This window comes from Buteo buteo, chromosome 10 (genome assembly GCF_964188355.1).
Source record: "Buteo buteo chromosome 10, bButBut1.hap1.1, whole genome shotgun sequence".
Lineage (NCBI taxonomy): Eukaryota > Metazoa > Chordata > Aves > Accipitriformes > Accipitridae > Buteo > Buteo buteo.
In genome coordinates, this window is record NC_134180.1 from 12,046,885 (window position 1) to 12,070,178 (window position 23,294).

Here is a 23,294-nt window from a genome sequence, read left to right on the forward strand (position 1 = left end):
TCCCCTAGATAAATGGTTCTGTTTTCTTCCTGTATTTTTCCCTACTGAAAAGGATCATAGCAACCTAAAAATAGAAACATACAAAATTAGTGAAATATTGAAGTTATAAAATCAGGTACTCAAAGATCAGGAATTTGAGAGGGGGGAGAAATTAAGATCTTTATGAAGCTCATCATCATGGGCTTTAGTTTCTATTTCTGTTTTGTTTTCTTTAATGTAGGTATTAATGATAGGATTTTAAAAACAGCCTGAAGAAAGTAATTACTCATTCTCTGAGAATCATCAGTCATGAGACACCTAAACTCTTTGGGCTCCTGTGAAAATGCCAGTTCCATGCAGTAAAGGTATAGCTGGTGCAATTTAGCCAGTTAACTCTGCAATTAAGTTCTTAATATTTTCATATCTGGGAATTACATCTGTAATATTACAATTGGATTGCAGCACAAAAGAAGTGGCAAGTCTGACTTATGAGTCTTTCTTACGTTTTCTCAGGAGGGTATCAGAGGAGAGAAAACCAGTCTTGACTGGAAAAGAAATTGAGCAGACAGGACTAACTTAGCTTTGAAATGTGTGCATAGCCAGTTTATAAGGGGCTTCATTAGAGCATTCAAGCAGGAATGAACAGGAAAATAGGGTGTCCTCTTCTAAAGATGATGTGCTTGTTACTCACTGCGTCGGTGGCTGCTGATTGAGGGGAAGGATCTTGGGCCAAACTTGTGCACTACTCTGTCCTTGTGGTCTTGAAGAGATTGAATTCCTGTCCCATTGGTTTTTGGTAACATGCTGGCATGGTAGAAGCCCTGCTTTAAGGAGGGACATCCTCCTGAGGTTGGCTTTGAGGGTAGGAAGGGAAAATAAGGGAAATTCAGATACTGCAGTTTTGCTTCAAACAAATAGCCTAAATGGTATTTATAGCAACATCTCAGGTAAGTTTGGGTAGTCTGGTTGATTAGAACAGCAGCAAGTCAGGAGCATACATGACACTAAGGAAGTCTGCTCTGCTGCTCTCCTCTGATGCTGCTTTAAAGAGGTGAAAATGTCAGAAGAGGATAAGAAAGCACAGGGAAAAAGTCTCCATAGAACAGAACTTTCTCTTCTGAGCCCAATTCTGATCTTACTGGCTTGTGTACGTCGCAGAGCAAGTTATAATGTCTCATTTAGAGGGAAGGGCATGTAGGCTGCCTGACCTTGTCAACATTTTTCCCAGCCTTTTATAATGAATGATAGAATCCACAGGAAATCTTAGGAGGTTACCACTTCCTTCCCCTCTCACAAATCTTAGGAGTGTAGTGTTTAAGAATCCATGGATGCTTCTCTTGGCTTTTTGAATATCGTGGATAATCTAGAATTTTATGGCTTGGGAAAAAACACAGATGAAATTTAATCTATAATAGTTAGAATGATTTACATGCAGCTGTGGAATATGGGCTTGTGAAGAAAAGCAGATGTTATAAGGAAAAATTAAAAAAAGAAATGGATAGTAATTAAATTCAACCAGCTTAGTTTTCATCTCTACGTTAGTGTAGAATAAGTAGCAAAGAGTCTGCATTTTTGCAACTTACTTCTTAATAACAACAGTACAGAGGCTAAAGCAGGTGTCAGTGCATAGTCTGTGTTTTGTAAGTATTTGTATTTTGTTTTCCAGTGAAGTAAAAAAAGTAATGAAAAGGGCAATGTCTTAAAAAAACAAGTAAGATTTTGGCATTAGTTGTCAATTTTAGTTTCATGTGAAGAGCTTGAGCCCTGCTTCTTATTCTTGGTGGTAGAGCAGGATTGTGGAGCAAGGGAACAATCATGAATGGCAATGCTGAGCTCTTGTTCCATCCAAGGGAGGATGGTGATGTGGCCAGATAAAAAAAGGCCCTTCCATTTTTTACAGGTGAGCAGCTCCTTGACATAGAGTAGGAGGGAACAGCATCTGCATCTCCCAGTTGTAGGATACTTTTTTTTTTTTGTAGGAAAGTACACACTGACAAACTTCCTCCAAAATTTGTATGTGTAGAGGCTGGGTTCCCCTCAAGTCCAGTGCATTCAGTTTATGTTGGATTTACTGTGGATACACACCTTGCTGTGAGTGCTGCAGAATTGTCTGATGTATGCATTAGACATACACAAATTCAGATGAGACAAAGAGAGTCGTGGTACTCTTGGAGAAGTGTCCTTGGAAATCTGGATGTATTGTACCCTAAGTGAGGGAGGATACCTGTTGGTCATTTGATGTGGTCTGCAGAGTACCCTGTCCAAGCAGTGCAAGCATTAACTGAATTTGGGACATGAAACATTTATTCTGTCCAAAAAAGGTGAGGTGCTTTTCCCTGAGTGACAGAGGCAAATAAAAAAGCAGATGCTGTACTTAAGAGAAACTGAAGCGTTAGGGCAGAGAAAAATGAACTTTTAAAAGGTTTGAATAATTCTGGATAATGTGTGCTTTTGTTAAATTGGTCCATGCTGCAGTGAGGTTTTGTGAAATCTTCTGGGCAAAATATTTTTCCCGACTTGGGCCTTACTCTGTTAAAATAAGCTGTGATCTGCCCTGCGAGCCTGTGAGGCTCTGCAGCCATTGGTAGCTCCGAGGAGGCCTTTCTGGCTGCACACTATAATCTTCATTTCCTGCATGGCTGTGGAGGAGTTAGCAGTTTTCTGTCTCCCAGTGCAGTAGGATGGACTAAAGGGACATGCGTGTTGCTTACACTGCCTTTACTCCTCTTCACCTGACGTCAGAAAGCAGGAGGAAGTCCTCCCAAAGCCAAACACACATGGCTTCGGTTATGTCACAGCAGGAATCGCACAGTTGCATGGTGCTAGTCCTTGTGGTGCTTTTGACTCCCACAGCCCGTGCTGGTATTGTCATCACAGAAATGCACAAACCAACGGGGCAGAGGGGAACATTTCTAAAGCAGTTTCTGCCCTACGATACATTCAGTGGAGCAAGTGGAGTGACAGAAAATATAAAACAAGACATATGAAAAGGTTTAAATTGTTAATGTACAATTCGGAATATTTAAAGACTGATGCAGTTCCCCGTGTTTCAGTCAGAAGATACTTATTGGATTTTTAGTGCTATGCTACTTATTGTAATGGACTTTAAATTGGGCCCTTTGATAACTTCTGTCTTTAGTAAGATCAGAGATGTGCTATTTGCTCTCTGAGTAACTTCTAACACTTCCTGGAGATTGTGAGTAAATCGGGGGGGGGGATGATGTAGGGTTGTTTTCTTTTCTTTTCTTTTCTTTTCTTTTCTTTTCTTTTCTTTTCTTTTCTTTTCTTTTCTTTTCTTTTCTTTTCTTTTCTTTTCTTTTCTTTTCTTTTCTTTTCTTTTCTTTTCTTTTCTTTTCTTTTCTTTTCTTTTCTTTTCTTTTCTTTTCTTTTCTTTTCTTTTCTTTTCTTTTCTTTTCTTTTCTTTTCTTTTCTTTTCTTTTCTTTTCTTTTCTTTTCTTTTCTTTTCTTTTCTTTTCTTTTCTTTTCTTTCTTCCCCTCCAGGACTTCAAATTCAGCTCTTACTTTTTATTAAATTTGAGACTGGAGCCCTATTCATTCTTTTGGCTGGATTCAGCCTATAAAAGTTTTCTTTTAACATAGAGTAGAAGTCAAACTAAACAAAATCTTGGGCATAAGCTGGTATGTTGAAAAGTGAGGGGGATGACTTGTATTTTCAAAGCTATTTGAGAGTAATTGGACATCCGCATCCCTTTAGTATTCATGGAAGTTTGGCACCTAAACGCAGCAGACAGCTTTGAAAACCTGCCAAGTCTTTAACACTATACGTTCTGATATTTTCTCTTTGTTTGGTTGAAGTGGGTAGGGAGATTTGGGGAAAAAAAAAAATCATCTTGTTGGTATTTTGATAAGAAAACACTTGATGGAAGTTCCTGGAGAGAGGAAAAGGAGACCAGCTCCTCCTGCCCCTGGGGTGTGGGAGTACAGCATGATGCTTCCACAGAGATCCTTTGGTATCCCCAGTGTCACTGGGTGCGCTGTGGAATTAACTGCTCACAAGTGTGATGGAAGCCAAAGATGTTTAGCTGTCCAGATGAAAGCAGAACTGAGCCAAGTTCCTCTCTTACATATTTTATTTTCTCCTCGTAATCATGTTCCTTGCAGCAGCGCTTAAAAGTGGGACCATGCTGTGCTTGGCACAGTCACATATAAAGTAGCAACCGGTCGCTATCTCAAGGAGTTTACAGAGAAGGGAATGGATACCGTTTGATGGGAGAGCCAGAGCTGGATAATGACAGCAAATAACAAGTTAGTTTTACATTTTCAGTTAATTCCTTGTGCTGGAGGATGGCTCAATAGGGGGTAAATGGAGAGGAAAATGGAGGTAGAGAGCAGACATTGATAGAATGGGTCCTTTGGTAGCACAGCCCTGCACTTTAGGACAGTAGCTTTATATGGCATTTGGTTCACTGTTATTGCTGTAGCATCTATTCTTTCGCCTGTTGTTTTCCTGTATACTGGGTGGTTTTTCTACTCAGCTAAAGCAGCGACTTCATTTCCACGAATCTATGTGTTTATAATTCAAAACACCTTATGATTCTTGCTGAGTATCTGTGCTTCCAAGTTGCTTGTTTTGATGCTTACAAGCCTTATTTAGGGCTTTTTGGGGGCTTTTGCAGAGAACCACCTTTCCTTATTATTTCCGAGTTATTCAAAGAGTATTTTCCTCCCTCTTCTACCCTTCCCTTCTTAACAGAGATGCAGGGGTGCATTTTCTACTCTGTTTTTCAGTATTTAAATATTCACTACTACCCATTACATTCTGGTCTCATTTGCTTAGTCAGTCCCTTTGAGTGGAGTCTATAACTGTCCAAACGCCAAGCAAGGCTGAAAAGTTCTGTGGGCTACAGGATCCTTTTGTTTCTTATGTCTCTTTTTGTATGCAAAGCATTCATACAAGGCTGTGTAGTGAATGGCTCTTTGTCCAGGAGCTGGTGAGAACAGAGCAGTGGAAGTCTGCAGAAACACTGTTCTTTATATCAGATGTATCATTAACTCCTCCTAACCCGTATTTAATGACCTGTTGTTCATGCAGAGCTCTTGCATTGGGAAATAGGCAGAGGTTTACATTTGGCAATATAATTAAGCATTATATAATTCTGCAGTTTTGTGCAGAAAATTGCCTGCTCTTTATTACTGTGTTATGGATTCATATTATAAAAAATCAGCATGTATGTCTCTAGTGGGATTTAAATGCAAATGCCTAAAGTTCTGCAAATACATATTTTATATTTCATACAATACTAGGACAATGACACTGTGAGTCATCTCAATAAATTTTGCTCTAAGACTTAATGGCAAGTTTTGAAAAATGAATATAAAAATTTAATTGTCATTCAAAACCTGAAGCTTTCTTTGCATATTTCTCCCAGCAGGGGGAAAAATGTCTTTTGTCTATTGGCTAAGATGTATTTTAGTCATCTTATCTAGCAGATGGCAGTGGAGAGTGAAATCCTCTCCCTTTAGCAACAGGACAGGGGCAGCCATCATAGTGTGAAATGTACATTATATCAGCAGCATGTCTTGATTCTGTCCTGGGCAATCTGCACTGAGAAAGCATCAGCATAGTTCTCTAAATGTCCCCCTTATGCTCTTTTTGTATCTTCTTGGTAAGATGATATGTTACCTAGTCTTATAATATTCAGAAATGCAGGACAACCTACAGGTCTGCAAGAGCAAATATTGGAAACCAATAGAGTTAAATCTAATAAAAATAGGTTAAACTTTACAATTCAGCTTAGCAAAGTGTTGGAAGTATTGTTCTTAAGGTTCCTCTGATATATTCCATCCTTGCAGTAAAGCAGTGGGAAGTATCTCAAACAGTTAATTGCATTCACTTTGAATTGCAAACGCTAGTAATGAGTGTCTAGGGTATGACTGAGAGCTGAGAGAGGCCAGGTAGGATTAAGTGGTGAATTCGGGCATAGCGGAGAGTCAGAAAGAGGTATCTATTCAATTTTACAGCTTCAGTAGTGCTGATCCCAATAAAAAAAAGCACAGACAGGGTGTGAAATTGCTTGGGAGAATATGGGAGAAAGCACAGAGGCTATTGATGCACCAAAAAATTTCAGAACAAGATTGACAGCCATTCTTGTACCAAGCAGTGGTTCCTCTGTGAATACTCCTGTTGTGATACACTGTGACCACTGCGGGATGGAGGTGTTATTCAGCATGTTTAGAAGTGGATTCTTACCCCATTGTCAGTTTAGCTAAGCATATTTTTCTTTAGATGTTTGGATTAGCTCTGTGAAATCACAACGGCAAAATGGGTTATCCTGTATGTACCTCTAAGGACCCTTTCTGGTTTAAGAAGTCCTTAAAACCTACTATCATACTTCTGTCTTACAGGACCAGCATGACTGTTTTAGGATAACTGAGAAGAATTTGAGCCCTTTAAAACATAAGTTTACAAGTTTTTATGCATGTGTTATGCCTTTTTTTTCTGGAGAGATAAAATACTGAGATTTCCAAATACTTCACCACTGATGTGGGAACTTAGGTTGAATGAGACACAGTGTATTGGTCAGACTACGCTACCGGGGTCAAGCAGTCATGATTTTGTTCTCAGCTTTGCCACAGATATGTGGTAACAAATGGAGCAAATAATTTTTTTTTTGTTATGTTTACCTGCAATGTAGTCAGAGATGCCAAGATCTGGTTTTAAATGAGCTGTTTCAGATAACGCAAGTGGTCTTACTGCAGCATTCTCAAGGCTAAGTAAGCCCAAGATGACCTCTTTATGACTGTGGCTACACTGCTTCTATCAGTGGGACTACTTGTTTGCCTTTATTAGTTTGGGTTTACTTTGCAGTGTACTGGAATGTATGCAAACCCTTGATCTTTCTCTGCTTCAGCTTTCCCCATCCACAGTGGAATTGTCCAACATTAAGCCCTTGTCATAAGATTCTTGAAACTAAAGTTCCTATTTTAAAGTATTGTGGAGTTCTGAGATTGTGAGCCATAGTAGGGTGGACTATCAATATGAGGGTGGTGGATGGTGGTGCCAAAACATGTTCTTTACAATCTAGCAGATCTGCTGGTGAGAGTGAGCTTGAATTCAGTTACGCTAGTTGAATGTCTGTACAGATCTGGGATTCTTACATATGAAGCCTTAGACTGATACTTTAGAGGAGCATAAAACTACCACCTCTTATTTTGATCATTTGAAATATTTTGGATGAATTTGTTACAGTTCTGACATGAACCTTCTGGTTCACATGCAAATGGACATATTTACTTTATCCGACATTACTAGGATGTTGTAGCACAAACACTTAAAGATGCACTTATTCTCCTAACTAGCCAGATTAATTGCAGGTGCCTGACACAATTAGTTGAGCACAGAATGTGTAAAATCAGCTTGCCTTATTCTGGACTGTGAGTAATTGTGTGTCTTCATTAAAGCTGCCTGTAAGGAGCCATGAAATTCTTTATGGAGCTGTACATCTGAAACAATGGGCACTCCCATTGAAAATGAAGTGCATAATCCTGCCTTCAAGGCACATGCGCTGCCTGTGTAGGTAAGAGATTTTGCTTTGCACTGTTGGAGCTATGCCCATGGTTTCCTCTTTCCCAGTGGCATTTTCACAAGCGCCATGGGCCATTCCCACTCGTGACAACTGTGTCAGTAGTTTTGGCACAAATGGGCACTTACCGCTTAGAAAACTTTGTGTGGAATCACGCTTGGAGTTAGAAGGAATGACAAATACTAGAGAAACAGAAGCTGTATTGGAGAAAGTGGTTCTCTTAACAGCCTTACTGCACACTGGAATACTTCTTTAGGAAAGGATGCCGTGAAAATGGGCAGAAAGGGTCTTGGAAGTGTAAGCAAAGAAACTGTTTTGGCTGATTCCTCCTGTGTGCAGGCTGCTTCATATAAATTAAAGAATTATGTTGGAAGATACTGGCTGTCTCTTTAGGATTTTTTTCCTCCTAAATGAAATAATCTTCCAGCTCCTTAATTTTGCCCAGCTGTTAGATTCCATATTTGTAGTTTGAGCTAGAAACACTTTTTGGTTGTTTATGATAATTGTATATGAATTATGCTATTTGGGATTTTGCTTTCATTCAGTAGAGGTTCCTCTAAACACCCATCTTATCTTTCAGGTTTGGAAACCTGGAGACCTCAAGCTGTGAAGAAGTTGGAAGTGAGAATTCCTCTGAATCCAAAACAGTACTCAGGACGTAAGTGTGGTTTTGTACTGTACAGCGAGCCCCAGTCAGGATTCAGTATTGGGGGAGAATGTGGGCGGCATAGCTGTTATTTCCTTTGAAATTTCACAGCACTGTTTGCTTGCTTAAACAAGTCTGTGTAAAGGCCAAATATAAATTGTCTCGTAACATATCCAATAATATAACCCAGAGATCTTTCCATCAGGGAAATTGTCTCAGAATTAAACATGAGATGAACACATCTAGGTCAACATTTTGTTGACTAAACAAACAAGGAGTGTTTGTTTCCCCTGCCTTACCTATAGCAGTAAATGGTTATTGCTTATGACTGATTTTATTGTGCATTACAACAGTGTCTGCAGACCAAAGCTGAGGTTGTTTCGGGCAACATGTGTATGTATGTATCTTTTCCATTAGTGCCCCTATGATTTACAGTGTTGCTTTTGGAGTGAAATTTAAATTCTGAAGTCATCCTAATTTGCAAGAAAAATAGCAAAGCTGTTTTGAAATGCAGTTTAAATGGGAAAAAAGTGGTTTGGTTATCCTTCTAGCATCACATGAAACTGCATTTTATCTTTAGACAGTGGGTGTAAAATGTGCCTTAGGTCATCAGCATTTGTACTTTTGACATCTGTATGGTCTGTGGTTTGCATGCATTATGGCAATAAAAAGTAGCTGTGTTGTTATATTTGGTTACAGTATGAAGATGCTTGATTCTTGTCAGCATTACTGAAGATTGCTTTTCTATGAATTTATCTCAGCTTCCACCAGTTAAGAGAACCTTAAATTTTTTTATCAGTGCACTGATTTCTCAAGGTGTAATTGAAGAAGAATCCTTTAGTTTCCTTTTGTTTTGAGAAGGAAGAAAAATGTTGAGTTTTTCTATCATGAGATACACTGTCTAATCAAGACTGAGAAATAGACTGCAGTATTTTCATTCCTGAGATTCAGGCAGACTGTCGATTCAAATCACATTCTGTTCTACAATATTGGGCCTGGTCTTCCCACTGCTTACCTCCGTGCTTTTCTGATGGCTTGTGTGTTGGGATAGGGGTGTTTTGAGTCTGGCTTAAAATGGTTCAAATATCCCCAGTCCAGAAATGTGCCATTAACATACTAAACACCTTCCTGTCCTCCATTGTCTGAATGGAGTGGTTAAACAGTGGGATTGCTTTGCCTTCTGTCATCCACGCGGAAACGTTTTTGTTTAACCACCAGAGATAAATTGGTAAAAGCTCCTTGGCTGTGAGCATTTCAGTAGCTGTATCTGAAAACAGAATGAATTATGCTTGCTTGACTGAGGAAAAAATGTAGAGCTTAATTAATGTCTGTAAATGATACAGGAGTCTCAAAGGCTTTAGTTATTAACAAGCGATAACATTTTGTTTCTTTTATTTTTTTAGTACTTAGCAAGGACAGAAAGCTACAAGCTCTGATGATTTGGGCTGTTCCTCTTGCCCCATAGAATTGACATGGGGGCTTAATTCTCCAATTCTTTCCTGGATGGTGTTACAGAGAGCTATCAATATTTTCCTCCCATTTTGCCATGAGAACTCATCAAAGAGCAGCTGGTAGTTAAAACTTTGTCACAAACACCAAGAAGGTAGCGGGAATAATAGGCAGTCAGTGGGTTCCCACACTCCCATCCAAAATGAGCTCTAGGGTCTCTTCCAGCTTTGGGCAAACCATTTGACCTCCCCCTATCTCAGTCCAGCCATAAAATATGAGCTAAAGCAGTACCCTTCCTGCAAAATAGATTAAGGCTTTATATTGGGGATGAGGAAGATAATTTCACCACTATAAATCATGTTGGGATTAATCCCCCAACTGCCCAAGGGTGAAAGTAATATTGATGTTAGTGTCACTAGGGCTTTGGGCAAAATGCATCAATTTTTTTATGCCTGGAGGTGAGCATGCAAGTGAAATAGCATTTAGTAGGAGCATGTTTGTTTTATTTTTTTTTAATGGAATTGTTTTCCTACTGACATACACATAGTTTATCATATACCCCCTGCTTAATTGCTTCCTGCTGCATCAGTGCCATCTCCCCTCTTGGCATGTAATTGTCACATAACGCCCTTGTGCAGCCAGGGACTGACAAATGGAAGGAGTCTGTTGTCCTATTCCTGTGGTTGCACAGCTTCTCATGAGTTTATCTGACATGATTTTCATTAATATAGTTAGCACAGCTGATTTTGATCCTTTGGTGTCGTAAGATACCTTTTATGTCTGAATTTGATACCTGTTACCCAATTACTTATTTATAGAAAGCTCAACAATGAAGTTGTCAACAAAGTAATTTGTCAGGGATATGTGTTTTAAGAGACCCTGTATAAATGTGAATTCACTGTCCTGCCTTAAAAATTTCCATTGATCTCAGTTGCTCTGGCTACTTGTCTCTTAGATATGATTAATGGTATCTGGAAAAGAGGTTGGCTTTGTAGTCCTGTTGTGAAACACGTAGTTCTAGTAGTTCAGGTTTTCTCTTGTCTGGCATAATTCCAATACAATTGCATTTGCCCTCTTTTCTCATAGAACAGAAACATGATATAATTGTGCTCTTGTTTTTGTATGACTTGGAGAAATAAGAGGAAGAAGCAGTAGAGCCATGTTATTTCTTACCATTAACTCTGTATTTCTCAGGGGAAAAATATCTCTTGGGAAGCCCATGGTCTGCAGCCAGAGATCTGCATTTGTCAGACTCTGGCTCTGACAGTTCAGATGCTTTAAAAATCCATTTGAGGCATTAGAAATGGGGGTGCAATTTAAACCATTTCCACTAGTTTGACACAAGAAAACACTACAGAAATTAAAAACAACTGCAGGAGAAGAATTTATGACTCTTTAAATATCTTGTGGAGCTTTAGAGGAGAGAGGGTTTTTTGCAAAATCGTAGGTACATATAGGAGGAAAAATATGTCTCATGTCCACAGGTTGCTACTTTCTATGTTGAAATTCTCTGTGCTTTTTGTACTTGTAGTACAGAGTTGTGATATAATTTGAGAAGCAAAATGCCTGATGTACGTAATTTTTTAAATTATTTTAGCATTGCACCCAGTGTTCATGTTGAACCTGCAAGTCCTACGCTAGGGCTTAAGTGCACTCATGGCACAGCCTTGTTTGAGAGACTTGTGGGAGCTATAAACCTACCCTTGTGTTTCCAAATTATGGGTCTGAGCCAGCAGTTACTTCTCACACTTGTTGCAGTGACATATAGTTGTTACTGACCCAAGATCACTTCAGCTATGTTCGGAAACATGCCTTCTAAGGATCCGTTCTGCCAAGGGGTTTTTCTCCTGTTCACTTAAGCATCATTCCTATCATTTTTGGGCCACAGGAGTGGTCAAAAAAATTGTATTTTTTCAACAGGGATCTGACTTAATTACATCTAATAAAAAATGTCTTTCAGGTTTTTTATTATTACTGCCCTTTTCTTTAAAACTACATTCAGTATTACACAGCTTAAACAAAGGTACTGTAGTTTTGTAACTTTAAAAACACACAGACAGTTTGGACCTTAGAGTTATGAGTAAGCTCTGAACACTGTCAAAAGTTTTGTGAGCTTGAAAAAAAAAAAAAAAAAAAAACCAAAAAGAAAACCACCTGCCATGCTTTTCATGTTCACTAGTTTGCTTTCCACAGTTCTCACTACTTTCAGTCAGTCGGAAAGTTCATGATCATAATTTAACAGAAGAATAAAGTCCAGAAAAGGTCAGATATTCCGGTCAAATGTCTGAGTTAGAGGGACTTTAGCCTGTGTTTCCAGAAATATGATGCCATGTCTCTTGTAATTGTCTGATAAGAGAGTTGTAAGGAGTAACTTACTTGGCCCTCTATCTCCTCCTATAAGCAATTCTTTTTGCTCTTTCTTGCATCACATAAACAAGATTGCCTGGTGCTGTTTTGCAGTTCTGCACGTTTTTGTGTTGAGGTGTGACAGAGTTGCCTCCTCATCTCAGTTGGGTCATCATTGTCTTCGGAGTTCTGTGTATTCACTACATGTTTTCTAGCTTAGGACTTCTGTTGACTTTCAGAAAGAAAAGAGTAGATATAACACACCAAGACATGTGACCATTCAGAATAAAACCATACATACATTAAACACAAAAATTATCAGCATGATGAGTAGCATTAAGAATTAGAGAGGTCCATACAATAGTACACATTACAGGAACTGTAGAAAAATTGTACTATAATTCAATTATACTTTTGGTTTTAAGTGAGGTTGTATAGTTCAAATGTGTGGTTTGGTACACATCACCTGACAAAAAGCAAATGAGGAAAGAAAGTAGAGCAAAAAGAAAAAAAGTACTTTCCCCTGCTCCTGTCTGATGTGAAGACTCTGTACACCTTATCAGCCAGGAGTCATGGGAAACTGAAATGAGACAGTCACGTCCAAGAGATCTCAAGAACCTTTACATATTCTGGGAAGGGGATCAGCAAGTCAAGCAACTAATGTTGTCTGGGGGCTTCAGTCCTCCTGAAGTGATTGTGTGTATGAGATAGTTAGAAACAATGCTTTTGGTGATATGACCTCATCCACTGTGGTCTCTATTCAGAGCAGGAGAGTTCCTCAGTTAACTTTTAACTCACTGTTAAAAGGTTGAGTTTTCTATGCAGAATGATCTGTGAAATACCTTGTGCCCTATTTCCTTCCCCCTACTGAATGAATTTTGACTGTGTTAATTTTGATCTCTGGGCAATTCACTGCTGACAGACAGCTATACCCAGATCACAGACTCCATGAATTTAAAGAGGTGATGTATTAAAGGAGCAGAACACTTTTTTTTTCCCGGAAGATAGGTGTTAAAGACCTTGCTGGAGCTGGTTGAGGATGGAGACGGAACCATAAAATATTGTCGCTGCTTCTACCTTTTGGAAGTCAATAGCTTCACTGGATACTGAGATGCCTCTGAGTAATGTGAGGGTCTGAAACAGGGCTGAGGCCATGTCACTGAGGTGATTTGCTAGGCTTGAGAGACCTGGAGAGCTGATGCAGCACATCACACTTCATGGATAAAAGGTGCTGAGCTTGTTGCCATGAGTTTTGAAGATTTCTGTCAGTGAAGTTCCTAGAAGTGATTTATTGCTGTTCAGCACACACAGAAAAATGTCCAGCCTGGCAGTCCGGGCTTGCCTGCAATGTTTGTATTCAGGGAAGACTAGTTTAATGTTAACTGAATCTAGTCACTTGAAGACCTTGCTCAAAAATATAGCAGTATGAACCTGAAATTACCTGCTGGAGAGGTTTTTCAAGAGGCAGATGACGTTGCCATATTGGTCCATGGACTTAGATCATGATTTTTTGTTTGTTTGCTTTCCAGAGGTCTAACATTGGTATGTTTTCTTTAAAGGTACCCTTTGGGCATGTTCATAAATATAACAGGGAGAGGAAAAAGCATGCCATCTCCCCCTGTATGTAGAAATAACTCTTGCGTTTGTAGCTAGTAAGAGACTCCACAGCCAGGGCAAAGGTGATGAAAAGGAAATGCTGTGCCGTAAACAGTGAGCCATGTTCTGATCCATTTATGTACATCTCTCCTTCTGATGAAACCAAAGAAAGTTTAAGAATTTTTATAAATCCAAGTTTAGGTTATATTTCTCACGGATATTAAAGAGAAAGCAGTAGAACTGGAAAACTGGTCTCCTGGTTGCAGTATGAGGTTTCAAATGGGGATTTTAATTAATTTTTTTTCCTGGCTACACTGTATACTCACATCCCCAGTGCTGTAAAAGGGAGGTTTCTTACTGGAGTTGGAAAAGCTGAATGAGAGGCAGAAACAGTTTATGTAGTACAAAAAGTAAAATAGCTTTAAGCCCTCAAACTCTCCTCTTCTGCAGTCCCAAGCACTGCTATGGCTGAGTCCTGAGGCTTTTAAATCCTAAATGAGCTTGAGTAACAGTAAAAGTCCTTTGAAACCTCCTCTTGGAGTTTAAGGTTGTGGTTTCCTTCTGCTGCTGGCTTCAGTTTGCTGATTTGGAGTAGATTGGTGGTGCTCCCCCTCAGATGAATGACAGGCCACAGAAATGAATCAAAATACTTGGGACTTCTTTTGTTGTCTTGAATGTCAGCTCCTAGTTGCATCTGCTTTGTCTGTATTGGGTTTGTGTGGTGGGCTTTTGGTAATGGGGGAGGGGCCGCAGGGGTGGCTCCTGTGAGAAGGTGCTGGAAGCTTCCCCGGCTCCCAGGCGGACCCGCCTCTGGCCCAGGCCGACCCCGTCAGTGACAGCGGTAGCGCCTCTGGGAGAGCAGATTTGAGAAGGGAAACCTGCAGCGGAGTTTGGGAAGTGGAATGTGAGAGAAACCCCTGCGCGGGCAGCAAGGTCAGTGAGGAAGGAGGGGGGAGGAGGTGCGCCGGAGGAGGTTGATGCCCCTGCAGCCCGTGGTGAGACAGCAGGCTGTCCCCCCAAGCCCACAGAGGGGAGCGAGGGAGGAGGAGCCCACGCCAGAGCAGCGGGATGCCCATGAAGGTGGCCATGACTCCGTGGGAAAGCCCGTGCTGGAGCAGTCTGTGCCTGAAGGGCTGTGGCCCGTGGGAAGGACTCATGTTGGAGAAGTTCGTGGAGGACTGCCTGCTGTGGGAGGGACCCCACACTGGAGCAGGGGAAGAGTGAGGAGTCCTCCCGCTGACAAGGAAGGAGCAGCAGAGACAACATGTGATGAACTGACCCCAACCCACATTCCCTGTACCCCTGCACCACTGGTAGGGAGGAGGTGGAGAAAATGGAGAGTGGAGTTGAGCCCGGAAGAAGGGAGGGGTGGCGGAAGTGTGCTTTAAGATTTGGTTTTATTTCTCATTACCCTAATCTGATTTGATTGCTAACCAATGAAATTGATTTTAGTTTTTTTCCCCAAGTCGAGTCTGGTTTTCACCTGTGACCATAATTGGTGAGTGACCCCTTCCTGTGCTTGTCTCACGAGCTTTTTGTTATATTTTGTCCTCCCCATCCCACTGGGGAGGAGGACTGAGTGAGTGAGTGGCCTCGCGGTGCGTTGTTGCTGTCTGGGCTTAAACCACGCCATTATCAAAATGCGGAATTTATTTGTTATTAAAACTTGGAACGTGTTGCGATTGAAAACCGCAGACAAAGCAACTCAAAGCTAAACTGAAATCTTGTTTCATTCCACAGCAATTGGGTAAACCAGTTCAAATAAAGAAAATTAAGGAACTGTTTAGTTACCACGTGGCGTGTCTTGCATGTTTACCCCTCTTCTTCTGCATTAAAATAGCAAATACCGAAACCTTCAGTGGACTACTGCAGCATTTGGAGTTTCTCATAGTGGTAAACAAACATTGTCCCATGGCTTCTTGTGAATTTAGACCTTCCTGGCAGAAAATTTGTCTTGTTTCCTACTGAAGCTAACGGTCCTGCTGGAAAACAATGAGTACAGTTACAGTACTGCAGAAATAAAACTGGTCCTGAAACACTGTACTCCAGGAGAACAGACACCAAAGGAATGTGAGACAAATGGAAGAAAATTGGCTGGAAGTTTCTGATGCCTGGGAAATCCATGGTGGGAAGCAGTTAAGATGCATTTGGGAGAGCAACAATCAGCATTCATTCCAGTAAAGCCAATTAAGCTAAAACAACAGCAGAAACCAATGTGGTTACATGAGAAGCAGAGTCAAACACAGGGCAGTATAAGCAATGGAAGAGTAGGAGAGTTATGAAAACAACCAGAACCAAGCAAAAAAGAATAATTAGAAGAGCAAAGAAAAATAGTGATTGGCATCTCAATTAAAACAAAGAACAACTCACAGAGCTATTCCCTTAGTGACTTTACATGCATCCTAGCAAAAGCCCCCCCCCCCATATGCTATTCAACTAGTTCTTCCCAAATCAAAAAAAGAGATCATTTGCTGGAAGTCATCAGCACATTATTTATAAACAGACTGGGTGTGAGAAGGTACCCTTACATCAACCTTTACTTGCAGTTTACATACATTTTACCCCTGATTCAAAGCTGAGATTTAACTGATGATGATGTTATTTAACGAGCAGAACTGAGAAAATACAGCTGGCTTAATTTAGTCTGTGTAAGCAAGCCTGAAAGCTATTGCATGGACAGTGGAGGAGAGGAAATAGCCCTCTGTAAAGATTATTCCATTGATGGTCTTAAGTATGCATTTGTCAAGTTACAGATAGTTTTGTGCATGTTCCTGTTTAATTTCATAAGAAATCAGTCATTTAATCTCTTTTTGCAACTGAGGTTCTCCTTATTCTTAATTGTTGAGATTCCCTTCTATTCATTCTTTACAAATAATTGTGGTGGGAAAGAAAACACTGCTTTTGCCTTTTTGGCAAGAAATGATCTCTTTAATTCCTATGCAGATCTCTTCAGGACCAGTGTTATAGCTGTCTCCCCAGCTGAGAAAAGACTATGCAGAATTTCCGTGTAACCTATTGAATTGCTTGTGCCTATGTGATATGAAGGCCTCATTTTCCACCTCCTCTGTGCCCTGCTAGCTCAGCTTAACAGAGAGGTTAGGCTTGGAGCTGCCGCAGTCTCATCACGTTTTGTGGTAGCTCATGTGTAAATGTGAGTGGATGAATAGTTCTGTGTTCCCAGTTTGTAAATGATGGAATCAGATATGCTTCTTCCACCTAACGGTAGATTTTGGAGACTGAAACCTTCAGAGATGGGCTTCAGGCAAAGCTGATATGGAAATCGGAAGACTTTCTGATAGGTGTGAAACTTGGAAACAATGCTGAACAGAGCCCAGGGTCTGTGGTTGGCAGGACAGGAGTTAAACATTAAAAAGCTTTTTCTTATAGGCAGGAAAGGAAAAATTTATAGCTCATAATCAACCCATGAAAAATGTAGTCTGTGATGTTTCTTTCCTGTCTGAGATCTTGGAAGGCTCCCGTTTCTATCTGTCTCTGGGTCTATTGAGTACAGGGAGTTTCTTCTCAAGGGCAGCAAACATAAAGATACTGTAAGATACGGGCAAGTCTCCAACCTGTTTTCAGAAGGCTTCCCTCCCTGACACACCAATTAAACAGTCAGGTGATAGGAGGTCAGTAGGGCACAGTGTACCTTTTTTCTCTTTCCTATTTCGCCTCTTGACTGAAATGATTTTGCTGGCAAAAATCAGTGTCTGTAACTGCTGTGAACTCTTCACCCTGCTCTGGGAGACTGCGTCTGTCTTAAAATCTGTTTACTCCTCAACTTATGAAAGTGGCCATCAAACAAGGCTCTGGAAACTGAGCTTAATATAAGGAGTGTGTGAATAACATTAGTACAGGAACTTATCCTGTGGAGAGGCTCCTTCTTCCAAATCATTGCTGAACTGGTAATGCTCATAAGAAAAGAATACCCAACCTAGTTTTTGGTGGTGGAGCCAGAAGGGATGATGGTGAGTTTGTGATGTGGGTTGGGAAAGGGGGTACAGAGCATGATAAAATACACTATTAGGGCATAGAGTGAGGTATAGTGTTCCCCTGCCTGTGGTGGAAAAGAAATGAAAATATAGTAGACATAGGACAGTGGCATTTGTGACTGCAAGTGCTGCTGTGCTGCAGTGTTCTGGGTATGTGCGGGGCTACAGCAGATGATTAAAAATCTGAGGAGACAGGAGGGTGGAGTGAGGGCTTGGGAGCATCACAGTGGGCATCTGTCTGTTGTGGCCTTTCTTGGCCTTGGGATGTGGAGCTGGGCTGACGCTGATGGCTTCACTGCAGCGGTGGTGGAGCACTGGCTATCGTGTGACACTTGTCCTGACAGAGAAATGTGGAATGTGGTCCTGAAGCTCCAGATGGAAAGTTTGGCCATCACTGGCCTAAACCATGAAGGGCTTGTTGCATGTATGGTGGAAGCTTGTCTGAGCCAAGTTGTGAAAATTCAGTCCAAAACAGTTTTCAAATATAAAGAGATTCTTCCAAGCTGCACAGTCTGTGTTTCATGTTTGCAATGAAGCCTGAAATTCAGAATGTGTTTGCACGTTAATTTTTGGTTGTAAATGCTTTTTGTAGCTCTAAAATTGCAATTCCAGAGTTTCTCCTGTCGGCAAGCCTAACCAAACAGTATTACTGACAGCTTTCCAAATACTCTCACTAATTAAAAGTTTGAAGTTGCTACAATATCAGAGAAGGGAGCAAGAAACAACAGACTAAAGTGGATAGGACTTGTAAAATCACATCTGTGTGGGATTAAAAGGTAATTGAGTTTTGAAGAAAAAACAATACAGTTAAAATGAGACAAGGAGAGTGGGAGAAGCTATCTTTACTCTTTATTAACTATTGGTTTATTTTGAGTGCCACTGAGCAGCTGAGTTAACTAGATATTGCTGTGGTTTCCCTACTTGCAGAACAAATGTGCCATTATTTGTACACAGCTCTGATGTGAGCGCTTTCTGAGTTGGCTTTTGGGTTCCTCATTGCCTACATGTGAAATCTGTGTTCACATTTGAACTCTTCTCATGATCTCATAAATTGAGGAGTGAGAGGTGGTCCTGGCAGGCTTGTCCCTCTCCATTTTGCAGCTATTAACATGACCAGGAGCCAGTACATTAATTTTCGAGGATCTGAACTTTAAAAGCCAAGTGCCTGATTCTCATAAGTACAGAGCACAGATGGTCTTTGAGCTGACACATCAGTGTCTCTAACTGGATACTCATGGTTAGAGGTTTTTACCGAGAGCACGGCCCATCTCCTCTTCATGGAATATCATTGGGAGTATGGGATGCTGTTATTGCGTGAGGGTCTTGTGAAGCCAGGGTTATTGGAATAGGTATCAGGGAAGGTTTCTGTAAATGTGAAAAATAAAGTCATTGGAGGGCTAAGCTCTCGCAGCTAACTACACAGCAGAGCCCTAAGCATTTGCAGAACCCAACAGGACCTGCTGCAAACCAGGGCTGTTGTCACTTGGTTGCCTCAGCTGTTTTTCTGATGGCAGTGGAGCTCATGAGATCTGCTCCCCTACAAAACTGTGTTTCTTCTCTCCTAAACATCTTTCTGTGCTTTCCATGACAGCAATACCTGTAAGTCACCTCTCATGCCTGCCACAGCATTTATGACTACTGGGTGGAAGAGATTTGAAATACAGAGATGGTGTCAGTGTCGCAGAGGAAATCTTTGGGACTTCCTTTTCTCAGGAAGTTTAGGTGTTTATTATGCCTTTTATTCTGGAACAAGGGCCTTTTCCTCTCTCACATTATGTCCTACTCTGAACACGACAGTAGGTGGCCATGGCCAGTGTGTCATGTTAAGTGGTTGCACCCAAAAGTCCTTTTCCCTAATCCCTCTGTCAACTCAGGTGAACAAAATTGTCATTAAAAAGTGTTTTGATAGGCCATCTGTGTCTTCCCAGCCTGCAACATGTGCTGTGGCCAGGGCTAATTGGTGCACCAAAGTATACACGCTGATTTACTGGCATATTGCTATGAAGAATCAAAGATCTCACAGTCTTTCCTGCAGCAGAAAAAATAAGTTGATCATTATTTTTTTATCCAGGCTTGAATTTTCTTAAAACTTGAAGAAATCTGGTTATTTTTCAGACTCTTCCAGTTTTTTCACACTTAGTTGAAATTGTTAATATAATTTTAAGTTATTTCTGGAAAACTGTAGCATAAATTATAAATCTTGTTTTCTTGCAAAATCAAGTTGAAATGATGAAAAACTCCCTGCAAAGACAGGATTTAAGGCAATTCCTATAAGCATACATTTGTGCATTATCCATGGGCATGGGCAGTTCTCTGCAACTGGTGTCTTTTTAGCTGCATGTGTCTAAGAAGGTCTGGGATAACTTTGCTGAATGAGATCCAATGCTCCTGTAACTCCTTAAGCATTCTTCCCCTGCACCACCAGCATGATTGAGATACCTTTCTGCATGGTATAATTTGACAGCCCCACCTTGTCTTTGGGCTAAGGGTAAAATCCAGGTTCTGCTGATATATTTTTGTCACGTATTTCATCATAAGATTAGCAAGACCAGTCTGTCTTCTGGGTTCAGCTATCTGCAAGCTCGATACTGGGCACTGGCAGCATAGTGCTGCCCGTGCTCCACATGTCACAATTAGGATTTCATCTTCACAGATAACGCAATCTCACTAACTGCGTGTGCTCCTGGGGATTAAGTTCAGGCTTAGACTGCTTTTTTTGCAGAACCCAAGGTTTCATGAATCGGCAGTCTTTCTACTAAGGCAGCAGATGAGTAACACGGTGTGGAGGAATATGCAGCTTCAGTTTGGTCCTCAGACTTGGCAGCAGCAATTGATGAGAGGAAGGGCACCAAAGGAAGTGTTTGATTTAGCGCTTCCACTGGGAAGCTGCTACCCTGAAGGAGCCATGAATATCTTGTTTCCTCCGTGCTGTTTTCCCACAACATCCCAGGGAGCGGTAATGAAGCAAACATTGCACCCTCGCTGGGCCACAGCTTTTCCCACTGGCACAAGAGGGAATTCAGAAATTATGTTCTGCTTTTAATTGTATGCATAATGTCTGGTAGTTATTCAAACATGGTCATGGTAAGCTAAGCAAAGATACTTCAACTGATTAAGCAAAGCATAACTCCAAGGTAATTTGCACATCTTGCTTTGCTATCTTGACAAACAGTGCAATACAGGGAAGCAGGTTCATAATGAATAATGAATACCAGTAACAGAAAATTACTTGGTTTTATCCAAGGTGCTGGCTTTATATACTTGGGAGAGGGCTATTTCTAGTATTATTGATTGCAATGGATGCTGGAGCAGTGCGAGGAGCACCAGCAGCAGTGGCAGCAAGCAGCGGCAGAACACACGAGGAGACACATGGACAAGTAGAGACTTGTCTGAACAGGGGGCATTCCCCGAGCCACTGACCCCGGACCCACTGACTGGATGAGACAGCAAGGCATGGAGCCTGCACCCAGCAATGTGGGAGATTTAAGCAGGCAAAATCAATCAGCCCATCTGATTGCAACAGACACCAGAGTATATATATTTCCAAGTGGGCAGGTGCATGGCAGCATGGTTGCCACCTGGCAAAAAGCAGTGTCCCTTGCTTCTCCTGAGCTTCTAGCACCTGGTAGAACCAACGCAGCCACACAGACAGAGCTCCTGTTCAAGCGTGTGACCACCCAGATTTCCAGCTGTGGGACGTGTGAAGGGATATTCCTACTAGAGGTGGAAAGTGATCATAAGCAAGACTGCGGGAGGTGTGACCAGATTGATGAACTGCTCTGCTTGGTGGCTGAGCTGCAGGAGGAGAGGGGGCAGACTGAGGAGCATTCAAGAGTCTGAGAAGGAGATTGATCAGTGGAGCCGTACTCTGCCACCTATGATGCATAGAAGCCAACTCAGTGTGGCCACTACAGAGGCAGGTCCTGGATCTGCTTTGTGCCAGGAGGAAGGCAGTATCACAAGGGATAAGGAGAGGTGGAAGAAGATTACAGCATGGAGCAGTAAGAGAAACACCTTTACCCTCTAAAATACCCTTACAGAACAGGTATGAGGCCCTGGGTACAGCAGATGAAGTGCATAATGAGAAAAGAAAGAGGAGGAACCTCCGCAAGCAGTCTTGCCGAGATCAGAGAGACCAATCCCTCGCAACAAGAACTGCATTAAGACCAGCACCGAGAAGAAACAATGGTCAGTTATTGTCATTGGTGATTCCCTTCTGTGCGGAACAGAAGCACCTGTTTGCAGACTGGACCCTCTTTTCAGAGAAGTTTGCTGCCTCCCTGGGGCCTGAATTAGGGATATCACCACAAGACTGAAGAGCTTAGTTCAACCTTCAGACTACTATCCATTTCTACTCTTTCATGTGGGTACAAATGATGTCACAACAAAAAGTCTGAGGTCAATCAAAATAGACTTCAGAGCCTTGGGAAGAATGCTAAAAAATTTGGGAGCATAGGTAGTGTTTTCCTCAATCCTCCCAGTAATGGGAAACAGGCAAGACCAGAATATCAATACCTGGCTCCAGGACTGGTGCCTCCGCCAAAACTTTGGGGTTTTAAAGCATGGAAGAGCCTTTGAGAGACAAGGTATTTTGGGGCCTGATGGGATCCATCTGTCCCCCTGATGGGGAAAATGGGTCTTTGGGTGTGAGCTGGCAAGGCTGATTGAAAGGGATTTAAACTAGAATCAATGGGCAAAGTGGATACCAATAGGATTGCAGTAGGTAAACCAGGGGCTGGCATGGCATCACCAGAGGGTGGCAATCCTCATGGGAACATTTACACTGCTTCTGGGAGCATGGAGGGCTCAGGAGCATATCTGAAATGCTTGTACACTAATGTACGCGGTATGAGAAACAAACAGGGTGAACTGGAAGCGTTGGTCGACTCCCAGGGCTACGATGTAATTGGTATTAGTGAGACCTGGGGGAATGAGTCCCACAACTGGAGTGATTGGATGGAGGGCTACAGGCTACAGGCAGGGCAGGTGAGGTGGAGGTGTCGCACTCTATGTAAGGGAGAGTTTGACTGCAGAGCCCTTACAGTTAGTGATGATGTGGTTGAGAGCCTCTGGGTAAGGATTAGGGGGATGGAAAACAAAGGAGATGTTTTAGTGGGTATCTAGTACCAGTTGCCCAGCCAGGATGTAAGCACTGATGAGTTATTCTATAGAAAATTAGCAGAAATTTCTGGATTAGTAGCCCTTGTCCTTATGGGAGATTTCAGCTTCCCAGGCATCAACTGGGCATATCATACCGCTGTGACAAGCAGGTCTTGGAAATTCTTGAATTTTGTAGGAGATAACTTCTTGTCACAGGTACTCAGTGAGCCAACTAGGAAAGATGCCTTCCTAGACTTGCTGTTTGTGAATAGAGAAGAACTCATGGGGGATGTGATGGTAGGTGGCTGTCTTGGCCACAGTGATGATGAAATGGTTGTGTTTAAAGTTTTCAGTGTAATAAGAAAATAGGACAGCAGAGTTGCTACCCTGGACTTCAGGAGAGCAAACTTTAAACTATTCAGGGAGCCATTTAGCAAAATCCCCTGGGAATCTGCTTTTGAGAGCTTAGGAGTCCACAAGTGCTGGTCAGTCTTTAAGAACCACCTTTTAGAAGCACACGAGCAGGCAATTCCACTGTGTTGTAAGTCAAGCAAGCGGGGCAGAAGACCAGCTTGGCTGAACAGGGAACTTCTCCTGGAGCTCAAGGGGAAAAAGAAACTGTATGATCTCTGGAAGCAAGGT

The 23,294-nt window shown here is 41.5% G+C and overlaps 1 protein-coding gene across 1 annotated transcript in view; it reads left to right on the forward strand.

The window, feature by feature from the left end:
* The window catches only part of RGL1 (ral guanine nucleotide dissociation stimulator like 1), an 81,474-nt gene that overhangs the window by 29,288 nt on the left and 28,892 nt on the right, over positions 1-23,294 (forward strand). The window contains exon 4 of the mRNA XM_075038678.1: positions 8,104-8,181. Coding sequence (XP_074894779.1) covers positions 8,104-8,181 — 78 coding nt within the window. The remainder of the gene's footprint in view (positions 1-8,103; positions 8,182-23,294) is intronic.